At 51.8% G+C, this 13,776-nt stretch overlaps 1 protein-coding gene across 1 annotated transcript in view; it reads right to left on the bottom strand.

The window, feature by feature from the left end:
• The window catches only part of LOC137299444 (uncharacterized), a 228,512-nt gene that overhangs the window by 86,770 nt on the left and 127,966 nt on the right, over positions 1-13,776 (bottom strand). The window contains exons 5-7 of the mRNA XM_067968180.1: positions 11,127-11,217; positions 2,473-2,635; positions 551-584 (exon numbers count right to left, since the gene is read on the bottom strand). Of these exons, the coding sequence (XP_067824281.1) occupies positions 551-584; positions 2,473-2,635; positions 11,127-11,217 (288 nt within the window). The remainder of the gene's footprint in view (positions 1-550; positions 585-2,472; positions 2,636-11,126; positions 11,218-13,776) is intronic.

Below are 13,776 nucleotides of genomic sequence, written 5' to 3'. Positions count from 1 at the left end.
TCCCTCTTTTCATGTCCCTTCTCTGACTGCCCCCCTCACCCCTCCACTATAATGCTCCTGACCAGTCCTCTATATCCCCAATCTTCCTCGTTACCCCTCTCACCCATTTGCCTTGCCTCTTTCCTGCTTTCTCTCTCTGGTATCCTTTTTTTCTTTATACTCATTTTCCTGTGCCCTCTTTTTTATTTCTAACATCGTTCCAGAGTTCAGGTCTAACCCTGACTGTATTTGCAGTTTGTTTCTGAACTAAAGCCTGTTTCAACTAAACTTCAGAAGTGTTTACACTCGTATTTACATATTTAACTGTAACAGAAATATATCTCTCTCCACCAAAGGCACTAAAACGGATTATCTGGTCATTATCTCATTGCTGTTTGTGGGATCTTGCTGTGCACAAATTGGCTGCTGCGTTTCCTACATTACAACAGTGGATACACTTTAAAAGTGCTTTCATGGCTGTGAAGCACTTTGGGACATCCCGAGGCCATGAAAGGCACTCTTTCCCTTTCTATTTCATTATGTGAAGATACAGCAAACTTGGTGAACTTACTGCTGCAGCAGAACAGATCTTGGGGCGAATCCATCTGTGTGGAGAACACACAATAAGAAATGAGACCCTGTCCTGGTGTATGTTTAAATCTGTCTCAGTCTTTCAATCTATCTCCATCTCCAACAGTCTCTTTCTCTCTCTCCCTAATTGGGAATTCTGCTGTCTCGTAAAAGCTCTGCCTATCGTACCCTGGAATCTAGATCAGTCCAAAGAATCTGACTCTCCCTCTGCTTATAACCAGGAAGTCCACTCCCGGAGCTGATAAATGAAACTTTATTGGAAGTAATGGCAGTTGCTGCACTCCCTGACTTTATTCTGTTCCTTTGTTAAGCTGTCTCTTGAACCTTCTTTGAATTCTCCACTCCACCTCTCTGGTTCTCATGGTGATGTAGTTATTCTCTCTCCTGACCAGTAAGCTGACCTTTTTGGCTCTCTTTCCTCCCCTTTGGCGATCTGGTAAAAAGCCTTCCCTTTGTTACCCCTTCTGCCCCATCACTATGATGGCCATATATCAGATCTCACTCCCTCTGCTGCATTAAAACCCCTGTCCCAATGCTTTCCCTCACTCCCCTCCACCATCTACATCTCCAAACAATTTTAGGATTCTAAAGGCACTGGATAACGTAGACCATGACGAGCTGTCTCACCTTGTCCAGAACAGTAGAACCAGAGGACACGGCCTGCACTTGAAGGGGGTAAATTCAAAACTAATCTGTGGAAACATTGTTTCAGTGAGCAAGCGGTCAATCTATGGAACAGGCTCCCTCGGGAGACGGTGGAAACAGTTAGTATTGATTCATTCAAATTCAAATTAGATAAATTTCTGTCAGAAAGTAGCACTTTGGGCTACAATATCTGAGTAAATTGAGACATGATGTGGTGAGTGTAACAGGCTCAGGAGGAACAGGTGACTTTGGACCTCTGGTTCCCAAAGCTCTCCACCACGGGGGGTTTCCTCGTATCATTCCGGGTCTGCCCTTCTGACACTGCCTCAAATTCCTGGACAAAATACAAATATTCAATGACCCTGCCTCCACCGCTCTCTCGGGAAGGGGGTTCCACAGACTCACAACTCTGAGGAAAAAAATTTCTCCTCATCTCTGTCTTAAATGGGAGACCCTTTATTTTTAAACTACGGCCCCCAGTTCTAGTCTCTCACAAGGGGAAACATCCTCTCAGCATCTACCCCTTCAAGTCCCCAGGATCTTAAATGTTTCAATAAAATCACCTCTCATTCTTCTAAACTCCAGTGTATACAGGCCCAACTTGTCCAACCTTTCCTCATAAGATAACCCCCTCATCCCAGGAATCAGTTGAGTGAACCTTCTCTGAACCAACTCCAAAGCAATTATGTCCTTTCTTAAATAAGGAGACCAAAACTGCACAGAAAGAGTTTGTCTCATCCTTTAACATGGGTATGATAGAGTAGTGGTTATGTTAATTGGACTAGTAATCCAGAGAATGTGAGTTCAAATTCCACCAGGACAGTTTGAGAATTAGATTTCAGTTTTAAATAATCTGGAAATAAAAATCTGGTCTCAGTAAAAGTGACCATGAAGCTGTCGGATTGTCCTAAAAACCCAACTGGTCACTAATGTCCTTTAGGGAAGGAAACCTGCCGTCCTTACCCGGTCTGGGCCTATATGTGACTCCAGTCCCACACCAACGTGGTTGACTCTTAATTGCCCTCTGAAGTGGCCCAGCAAGCCCCTCAGATTGTATCAAGCCATTACCAGCAGTTCAAGAAGAAGGCCCACCACCTTCTCAAGGCAATTAATACGGCCTTGCCAGTGACCTCCAGATCCTGAGAATGAATAAAAATAAATCCCCAACATCCTCCCCCTCTGTCTCTCTTTCAATCTCTCGATCTTTCTTGTCACTCTCTGTTGATGTGTCCTCCTCTCTAGTTTATTATTACGTACATTTTCCATCGTCATTCCGGCAAAGTGCCTTCTTCTCATTCAGGTACTCAATCACTTCCAGGATTTCTCCGGGTTTCAGTGACAGATCCTTTCCACTTCCTTTCTTAAAGCTGGATTTGGGGTTCACCATTACGTGAGCAATCACCTTGATGTCCCCTTCATACTGTTAGAGAGAGAGTCACATTACCACACATTACACAAACACTTCTTCATCAAGCAGCCTCGAACTCCACCTCCCTGACTAACAACCCAAGCCCGGTGTGGCTCTGAACGCAGAATCTGAGAGCAGAATCTGACAGCAGGCTCAAAATCAGGCTCAGAGTCAGGCTCAGAGTCAGTCAGACAGTACCTGAGGAGAGGGGACAGTACCTGAGGAGAGGGGACAGTACCTGAGGAGGGGGGACAGTACCTGAGGAGAGGGGACGGTACCTGAGGAGAGGGGGACAGTACATGAGGAGAGTGGTCAGTACATGAGGAGAGGGGACAGTACCTGAGGAGAGGGGTCAGTACATGAGGAGAGGGGTCAGTACATGAGGAGAGGGGACAGTACCTGAGGAGAGGGGGACAGTACATGAGGAAGGGGGACATTATCTGAGGAGAGGGGATGGTACCTGAGGAGAGGGGACAGTATCTGAGGAGAGGGGACAGTATCTGAGGAGGGGGGACAGTATCTGAGGAGAGGGGACAGTATCTGAGGAGAGGGGACAGTATCTGAGGAGGGGGGACACTACCCGAGGAGGGGGAACAGTACATGAGGAGGGGGGACAGTATCTGAGGAGGGGGGACAGTATCTGAGGAGGGGGGACAGTACCCGAGGAGAGGGGACAGTACATGAGGAGGGGGGGCAGTATCTGAGGAGGGGGGGACAGTACATGAGAGGGGGGATAGTATCTGAGGAGGGGGGGACAGTATCTGAGGAGGGGGGGACAGTACATGAGAGGGGGGACAGTATCTGAGGAGGGGGGGACAGTACATGAGAGGGGGGACAGTACATGAGGAGAGGGGACAGTACATGAGGAGAGGGGACAGTACATGAGGAGAGGGGACAGTACCCGAGGAGGGGGGACAGTACCCGAGGAGGGGGGACAGTATCTGAGGAGGGGGGACAGTACATGAGAGGGGGGATAGTATCTGAGGAGAGGGGGGACAGTACATGAGGAGGGGGGACAGTACCCGAGGAGGGGGGACAGTATCTGAGGAGGGGGGACAGTATCTGAGGAGGGGGGATAGTATCTGAGGAGAGGGGGGACAGTACATGAGGAGGGGGGACAGTACCCGAGGAGGGGGGACAGTACCTGAGGAGGGGGGACAGTACATGAGGAGGGGGGGACAGTACCCGAGGAGGGGGGACAGTACCTGAGGAGAGGGGACAGTACATGAGGAGGGGGGACAGTACATGAGGAGAGGGGACAGTACATGAGGAGAGGGGACAGTACATGAGGAGGGGGGACAGTACATGAGGAGGGGGGACAGTACATGAGGAGGGGGGACAGTACATGAGGAGGGGGGACAGTACATGAGGAGGGGGGACAGTACATGAGAGGGGGGACAGTACATGAGGAGGGGGGACAGTACATGAGGAGGGGGGACAGTATCTGAGGAGGGGGGACAGTACATGAGGAGGGGGGACAGTACATGAGGAGGGGGGACAGTACATGAGGAGGGGGGACAGTACATGAGAGGGGGGGACAGTACATGAGGAGGGGGGACAGTACATGAGGAGGGGGGACAGTATCTGAGGAGGGGGGACAGTACATGAGGAGGGGGGACAGTACATGAGGAGGGGGGACAGTACATGAGAGGGGGGACAGTACATGAGGAGGGGGGACAGTACATGAGAGGGGGGGACAGTACATGAGGAGGGGGGACAGTACATGAGGAGGGGGGACAGTATCTGAGGAGGGGGGACAGTACATGAGGAGGGGGGACAGTACATGAGAGGGGGGACAGTACATGAGGAGGGGGGACAGTACATGAGGAGGGGGGACAGTACATGAGGAGGGGGGGACAGTACATGAGGAGAGGGGACAGTACATGAGGAGGGGGGGACAGTATCTGAGGAGAGGGGACAGTACATGAGGAGGGGGGGACAGTACATGAGGAGGGGGGACAGTACATGAGGAGAGGGGACAGTACATGAGGAGGGGGGGACAGTACATGAGGAGGGGGGACAGTACATGAGGAGGGGGGACAGTACATGAGGAGGGGGGACAGTACATGAGGAGAGGGGACAGTACATGAGGAGAGGGGACAGTACATGAGGAGGGGGGGACAGTATCTGAGGAGGGGGGACAGTACATGAGGAGAGGGGACAGTACATGAGGAGGGGGGGACAGTATCTGAGGAGGGGGGACAGTACATGAGGAGGGGGGACAGTACATGAGGAGGGGGGGACAGTACATGAGGAGAGGGGACAGTACATGAGGAGGGGGGGACAGTACATGAGGAGGGGGGACAGTACATGAGGAGGGGGGACAGTACATGAGGAGGGGGGACAGTACATGAGGAGAGGGGACAGTACATGAGGAGAGGGGACAGTACATGAGGAGGGGGGGACAGTACATGAGATGGGGGGGACAGTATCTGAGGAGGGGGGACAGTACATGAGGAGAGGGGACAGTACATGAGGAGGGGGGGACAGTACATGAGGAGAGGGGACAGTACATGAGGAGGGGGGACAGTACATGAGAGGGGGGACAGTACATGAGGAGAGGGGACAGTATCTGAGGAGGGGGGGACAGTACATGAGGAGAGGGGACAGTACATGAGGAGGGGGGACAGTACATGAGAGGGGGGACAGTACATGAGGAGAGGGGACAGTATCTGAGGAGGGGGGGACAGTACATGAGAGGGGGGACAGTACATGAGGAGAGGGGACAGTACATGAGGAGGGGGGACAGTACATGAGAGGGGGGACAGTACATGAGGAGAGGGGACAGTACATGAGGAGGGGGGACAGTACATGAGGAGGGGGGACAGTACATGAGGAGAGGGGACAGTACATGAGGAGGGGGGACAGTACATGAGAGGGGGGACAGTACATGAGGAGAGGGGACAGTACATGAGGAGAGGGGACAGTACATGAGGAGAGGGGACAGTACATGAGGAGGGGGGACAGTACATGAGAGGGGGGACAGTACATGAGGAGAGGGGACAGTACATGAGGAGGGGGGACAGTACATGAGGAGGGGGGACAGTACATGAGGAGGGGGGACAGTACATGAGGAGGGGGGGACAGTACATGAGGAGGGGGGACAGTACATGAGAGGGGGGACAGTACATGAGGAGAGGGGACAGTACATGAGGAGGGGGGGACAGTACATGAGGAGGGGGGACAGTACATGAGGAGAGGGGACAGTACATGAGGAGAGGGGACAGTACATGAGGAGAGGGGACAGTACATGAGGAGGGGGGACAGTACATGAGGAGGGGGGACAGTACATGAGGAGGGGGGACAGTACATGAGGAGGGGGGACAGTACATGAGGAGGGGGGACAGTATCTGAGGAGGGGGGACAGTACATGAGGAGAGGGGACAGTACATGAGGAGGGGGGACAGTACATGAGGAGGGGGGACAGTATCTGAGGAGGGGGGACAGTACATGAGGAGAGGGGACAGTACATGAGGAGAGGGGACAGTACATGAGGAGGGGGGACAGTACATGAGGAGGGGGGACAGTACATGAGGAGGGGGGACAGTACATGAGGAGGGGGGACAGTACATGAGGAGGGGGGACAGTATCTGAGGAGGGGGGACAGTACATGAGGAGAGGGGACAGTACATGAGGAGGGGGGACAGTACATGAGGAGGGGGGACAGTACATGAGGAGGGGGGACAGTACATGAGGAGGGGGGACAGTATCTGAGGAGGGGGGACAGTACATGAGGAGAGGGGACAGTACATGAGGAGGGGGGACAGTACATGAGGAGGGGGGACAGTACATGAGGAGGGGGGGACAGTATCTGAGGAGGGGGGACAGTACATGAGGAGGGGGGACAGTACATGAGGAGGGGGGGACAGTATCTGAGGAGGGGGGACAGTACATGAGGAGGGGGGACAGTACATGAGGAGGGGGGACAGTACATGAGGAGAGGGGACAGTACATGAGGAGAGGGGACAGTATCTGAGGAGGGGGGGACAGTACATGAGGAGGGGGGACAGTACATGAGGAGGGGGGACAGTACATGAGGAGGGGGGACAGTACATGAGGAGGGGGGACAGTACATGAGGAGGGGGGACAGTACATGAGAGTGGGGACAGTACATGAGGAGGGGGGGACAGTACATGAGGAGAGGGGACAGTACATGAGGAGGGGGGACAGTACATGAGGAGGGGGGGACAGTACATGAGGAGGGGGGACAGTACATGAGGAGGGGGGGACAGTACATGAGGAGGGGGGACAGTACATGAGGAGGGGGGGACAGTACATGAGGAGGAGGGACAGTACATGAGGAGGGGGGGACAGTACATGAGGAGGGGGGACAGTACATGAGGAGAGGGGACAGTACATGAGGAGGGGGGACAGTACATGAGGAGAGGGGACAGTACATGAGGAGGGGGGACAGTACATGAGGAGAGGGGACAGTACATGAGGAGAGGGGACAGTACATGAGGAGAGGGGACAGTACATGAGGAGGGGGGACAGTACATGAGGAGAGGGGACAGTACATGAGGAGGGGGGACAGTACATGAGAGGGGGGACAGTACATGAGGAGAGGGGACAGTATCTGAGGAGGGGGGACAGTACATGAGGAGAGGGGACAGTACATGAGGAGAGGGGACAGTACATGAGGAGGGGGGACAGTACATGAGAGGGGGGACAGTACATGAGGAGAGGGGACAGTACATGAGGAGAGGGGACAGTACATGAGGAGAGGGGACAGTACATGAGGAGGGGGGACAGTACATGAGGAGGGGGGACAGTACATGAGGAGGGGGGACAGTATCTGAGGAGAGGGGACAGTACATGAGGAGGGGGGACAGTACATGAGGAGAGGGGACAGTACATGAGGAGGGGGGACATTACATGAGGAGAGGGGACAGTACATGAGGAGGGGGGACAGTACATGAGGAGGGGGGACAGTACATGAGAGGGGGGACAGTACATGAGGAGAGGGGGGACAGTACATGAGGAGAGGGGGGACAGTACATGTGGAGGGGGGGACAGTACATGAGGAGAGGGGGGACAGTACATGAGGAGGGGGGACAGTACATGAGGAGAGGGGACAGTACATGAGGAGGGGGGACAGTATCTGAGGAGGGGGGGACAGTACATGAGGAGGGGGGACAGTACATGAGGAGGGGGGGACAGTACATGAGGAGGGGGGACAGTATCTGAGGAGGGGGGACAGTACATGAGGAGGGGGGACAGTACATGAGGAGGGGGGGACAGTACATGAGGAGGGGGGACAGTACATGAGGAGGGGGGACAGTACATGAGGAGGGGGGACAGTACATGAGGAGGGGGGACAGTACATGAGGAGGGGGGGACAGTACATGAGGAGGGGGGACAGTATCTGAGGAGGGGGGACAGTACCTGAGGAGGGGGGACAGTACATGAGGAGGGCGGACAGTATCTGAGGAGGGGGGACAGTATCTGAGGAGGGGGGACAGTATCTGAGTCGTCCTTACATTACAACTTCAGTACAGAAATCCATCTGAAGGCCATTCTGATACACCAGTATTTGGTGGCCATGAATTGATATTCGCTTCGAATGGTGCACAGAATAGATAGACCTGTGCTGGCTCTTTGAAAGAGCTCTCCAATTAGTCCCATTCCCCTGCTCTTTCCCCAGAGTCCTGTCAATTTTTTCCTTTCAAGTATTTATCCAATTCCCTTTTGAAAGTTATTATTGAATCTGTTTCCACCGCCCTTTCAGGCAGTGAATTCCAGATCATAACAACTCACTGAGTAAAAAAATGTTTCCTCATGTCACCTCGGACGTTTTTGCCGATCACCTTAAATCTGTGTCCTCTGGTTACCGACCCTTCTGTCACTGGAAACAGTTTTTCCTTATTTACTCTGTCAAAACTCTTCATGATTTTGAACACCTCGATCAAATCTCCCCTTAACCTTCTCTGTTCTAAGGAGAACAACCCCAGCTTCTCCAGTCTCTCCACATAACTGAAGTCCCTCATCCCTGGCACCATTCTAGTAAATCTCTTCTGCACCCTCTCTAAGGCCTTCACATCCTTCCTAAAGTGCGGTGCCCAGAATTGAACTCAATACTCCAGCTGAGGCCTAACCAATGTTCTCTAAAGGTTTAGCATAACTTCCTTGCTTTTGCACTCTATGGGCTCGATTTTCCCACCCCCGAGCGGGTGCGTTCGCGGCAGGGGGGCTGCAAAAATCGGGGATTCCCGGGGCGGGTCTGGAGCCCGGCTCTAACCCGCCCACTTCCGGGTTCCCCAGTGACGTGCTGACATGCACACGCAGCCCCCGCATGTGGGACTCCCACTGGCAATTAAAGCCAGCAGGGTGCCACTTAAAGTACTCATTCAGGTATTTCAGGTCGTTTAGAGACCTGATTAACATGATATTTCAGGAGGGGTGGGATTTTGCAAACAACTGATTCTGTTTCCCGTACTGGGGGAAACACTCCCAGTTCAAATGGACGTGTTGCAGCCATCAGCCTGTGGCAGCTGCAAAGGTCCATTTGACAGGTGGTGGGGGGAGACCCTCACTCATTGCAGGAGGCCACTCTGTCACTTTGGACAAAGTTTGGCCTCCACCACCCTCCTCCTAACAATAAAATTCACCAACTTGCACACTTACCCCGGTGTCCAGACACATGTACCTACCTTGCGGACCCCCTCAGATGTACATCTTCCGGATGGGGGCCGCCATAGCTGCAGTCATGACCTCCTCGGAGGGCGAACAGCCTCACCAGCCTCGCCGGCCACGCCGTCCACCTCTGACACGTGGAGCCCCACAACACAGTGCTGTGACACATCCACCTGTACAGCAGGAGGGAGGGCAACGGCAGAGAGAGATGCGTCGCAGAGGGCACTACCCTCGTCACAGGGTCCACAGACCGAGGCTCAGCTTCCTGGACCTCTCTGAGCAGCAGTGCACACGGAGGCTCAGAGTCACTCGACATGTAGTCGTGGACATCTGCAGCCTCCTTCATGCCGAGCTGCTCCCGGTTGGCCCGAGCACCATCTTCTGACCTGTCGTTGTCAAAGTCACCACTGCCCTCAACAACTTCTCCTCCGCATCCTTCCAGGGTGCAACCGGGGACATCGCCGACGTCTCTCAGTCGTCTGCACAAAAGAGCCCTGCAAATACACCTACACCCACTCTGCAGTGTGTCTTCATTGTGATCCTCAGGAGAGGGCATTATTGCACAAACCAGACAAGATTCGCAAAGACGTGGCAGTAGTGGTGCCAATATAATATGTTATGTGAGTTGATCAGAAATTAAATATAAGTAAAAACCATGACAAACCCTCAAACACCCTTGTGCATCCCCTTCATGCTCACAACACGTTTGCCTTACGCTGCCTACTACACATATGTGATGCATGCCCTGTGGCTGCAGCACAGGTAGTGGCAGGTTGAGTGAGGCTGACCGTGAAAGAGATGCATGAGAGGGTGAGTATGAGATAGAGCCATGAGATTGTATGAGGATTGGGTTGAGTGGTAGTGGCGGGATGAGTACTGGCGAGGTGAGTAGGTGCAGGTAAGATGAGGATGAGGTTTGAGTGGGTGTGAGGGGTGATGTGATAGAGTAGTGTTGGCTGTACAGAAGGAGATGTGGGGTGGGGCCGGTGATGTGGCAGATGGAGTGTAGGGGAATGAGTAAGTGTACTCACTTCGGCTGACCTACTTAGGTCATTGCAGCGCCTCCTGCACTGTATGCAGGTGTGCGATATGTTGGTGGTGCAGGTGACCTCCTCTGCCACCTTGAGCCACGCCCTCTTGGTGGCAGAGGCAGGCTGCTTCCTCCCGCCTGCCGGGGGAATGATCTCTGTCCTCTCCCTCCTCCTCACCCCATCCAATAATACCTGGAGTGAGGTATCATTAAACCTTGGAGCAGCCTTCCCCCTGGGCTGCTCCATGCTGTAATTCTTCCTATTTCCCGTAGCATCAGTCAGTGGAGGACTGCCCCTTTAAATAGAGCTCCTCCAGCTGACAGCCTGTGATGCGGGTGCGCAGTCCGCCCACCGCGCAGTTTTCCAGCGGGAAACCCGGAAGCCAAGGTAAGTGGCTTCAATTAGCCTGTGATTCCGTGCGGAGCACCCTGATTTCACCGGGCGTGTTACCCACGCGCCCAGTCGACCCCCCGCTGCGAGCCCGCCGCCCTCTTAATATCGGGCCCTATGTCTCTATTTATAAAGCCCAGGATTCCATGTGCTTTTTTTAACAGCCTTCTCATCCTGTCCTGCCACCTGCAAAGATTTGTGTACATACACCCCCAGGTCTCTCTGTTCCTGCACCTCCTTTAAAATAGCACCATTTAGTTAATATTGCCTCTCCTCATTCCTCCCTCTGCACTTCTCTGTGTTAAATTTCACTGCCCTGTGCCTGCCCATTTCACCAGCCCACCAGAGAGAAGGAATGGGAGAAATTACTTTTAAAATGGGAGGTTGAAATTGGTAAAATGATTAGACAGACAAATGATTACATCTTCAGCTGTTGAAGGTTTACTCACTTTAAATTTCTTCCTGAATTCCTTCTCCTCTTTCTCTTCCTTTTTCTTATTTTTATTTCTATTGACTGAAGGTCTGGAATCATTTTGCAGACTTAAAAATAGAAGAATAAAATGCCAGAGGATCAATCAAATTCCATCAGATGGGCCGGTTTAAACTGTCCAAGTCAACGGACTCATCGGTTCCACAAATAACCCTGAGGGATGGTTCTAGAGGCTTGTGTCTGAACTATGGGCCCACTGTGTGCTGCGTCTATCTGTATCAGGTGTACCAGGCAGGTGTATTAAGTAGAAGTACCAGGTAGAATGTACCAAGCAGGAGGTGTACCAGATAGGTATACCAGGTAGGTGTACCAGGTAGAATGTACCAGGCAGGTGTACCAGGTAGGAGTACCAGATAGGTGTACCAGGCAGGTGTACCAGGTAGAATGTACCAGATAGGTGTACCAGGCAGGTGTACCAGGTAGAATGTACCAGGCAGGTGTACCAGGTTGGTGTACCAGGTAGAATTTACCAGGCAGCTGTTCCAGGCAGGTGTACCAGGTAGGTGTGCCAGGTAGGTGTACTAGGCAGGTGTACCAGGCAGGTGCACCAGGCAGGTGTACCATGCAGGTATACCAGGTAGGTGTGCCAGGCAGGTGTGCCAGGTAGGTGTACCATGCAAGTGTACCAGGCAGGTGTACCAGGCAAGTGTACCAGGCAGATGTGCCAGGTAGGTGTAGCAGGCAGGTGTGCCAGGCAGGTGTGCCCATTGGTGTATCAGGCAGTTGTGCAGGCAGGTGTGCCAGGCAGGTGTACCATGCAGGTGTACCAGGTAGGTGTATCAGGCAATTGTAGAATAACCATTCTTAATAATACGTTCGGGGTCAGAGAGGGAAAGGTCAGAGAGAATAGTGAAAACACAGCAAAGGGTGAGATTGGAAGGAGGGATGGGGTCAGAGGAAAGTGAAGGGGAAGGATGATCAGGAGGGGTGTCGGTATCTAAGTGTTATTGAAGCTTGCAGTCCCTGACATCTGAAATGAAGAAAAGTTTTTTGTTAAAGTGCCAGATGAGGCGAAGGATGAAGTGGAACTGCGGACCAGGACAGCTCTGAAACAGAGTGAGTCGGTGCTGCTGGAGAGAGAGGTCGAGAGTGAGCATGTGGTGGCCATGGCGTTGAGCGTGGATCTCAGGAAGTGACGAGAGCAGTGGTTCGAGGAACGCTGACTATCAGGGAGATATCTGTAATCACGGGTGGATCCGAAACACGAAGGGTGGAATTTAAATTGGAATCCACGTGGAATAAGTCGGAGCCAGAGACAGTTGCTGAGGAAAGAGACGTGGCTGTGAAACGAGTTTTAGAAGATCGAACATGAGAAGGGAAACAGAAAGCAATGAAGGTGAAGAAGGTAAAAGAGACAAACGGAAATCCCATTGGAGAGAAGAGCAGAACTTCTTCAAGGTGGGGCTTTCCTGGGAGAGAAGAGGCCGCGAATTAAACACTGAATCAAAAGATGTTGGAAATCTCCTTACATAGTAATTGGGCAAATAGTCAGCATATACTTCATCCAATAAGGACACTGCCTCAATTTAATGGGTGTTCATGTGTCAATTATGTTCCACCTGCTCACCTCGAATCAGTCTCCAAACACAGGGAAAGTCATACTGAGTGTGTAATTTGTAATTAGCAAATGAATTACAATATAGATAAGTGTGAGGTGATACATTTTGGTTGGAAGAATAAGGAGGCCACAGACTGCTTGGACAATAAGAGTCTAAATGGGATAGAGGAGCAAAGCGATCTGGGGGGGTACAGATACACAAATCATTAAAAGTAGCAACGCAGGTTAATAAGGCCATAAAAAAGGCAAACCAAGCACTGGGGTTCATTTCTAGAATTGAAAAGCAGAGAAGTTATGTTAAACTTGTATAGAACGTTGGTTAGACCACACTTGGAGTACTCTGCACAGTTCTGGTCTCCATACTGGAGAACGTGCAACAAAAGATTTACTAGGATGATACCAGAACTGAGAGGTTATACCTATCAGGAAAGACTGAACAGGCTGGGGTTTTTTCCTCTAAAAAAGAGCAGGCTGAGGGGCGACCTGATAGAGGCCTTTAAGTTTATGAAAGGGTTTAATGGGGTAGACGTAGAGAAACTGTTTCCACTTGCGGGAGAGACCAGAACTCGGGGTCATAAATATAAGATAGTCGCTAATAAATCCAATAGGGAATTCAGGAGAAACTTCTTTACTCAGAGAGTGGTGAGAATGTGGAACTCGCTACCACAAGGAGTGGTTGAGGCAAATAGAATAGATACATTTAATGGGAAGCTAGATAAACACATGAGGGAGAAAGGAATAGAAGGATATGCTGATGGGGTTAGATGAAGTAGGGAGGGAGGAGACTCATGTGGCATAGACCAGTTGGGCCGAATGGCCTGTTTCTGTGCTGTACATTCTATGTCATATGAGAAAAGATTAGCGGGTAACATAACAGGAAACCCCAAAATCTTTTATAAACATATAAAAAGTAAAAGGATAGTTAAAGGAATGATGGGGCCAATTAGGGGCAAAAAAGGCAATCTTCTTGTGGAGGCAGAGGGCATGACTGAGGAACTGAATGAGGATTTTGCATCTGTCTTCACAAAAGAAGAGGATGAAGTTAAATGTC

This window comes from Heptranchias perlo, chromosome 29 (genome assembly GCF_035084215.1).
Source record: "Heptranchias perlo isolate sHepPer1 chromosome 29, sHepPer1.hap1, whole genome shotgun sequence".
Taxonomy (NCBI): domain Eukaryota; kingdom Metazoa; phylum Chordata; class Chondrichthyes; order Hexanchiformes; family Hexanchidae; genus Heptranchias; species Heptranchias perlo.
The sequence above is the reverse complement of the archived record's forward strand: the minus strand, read 5'-3'. Positions and strand labels throughout refer to the sequence as shown.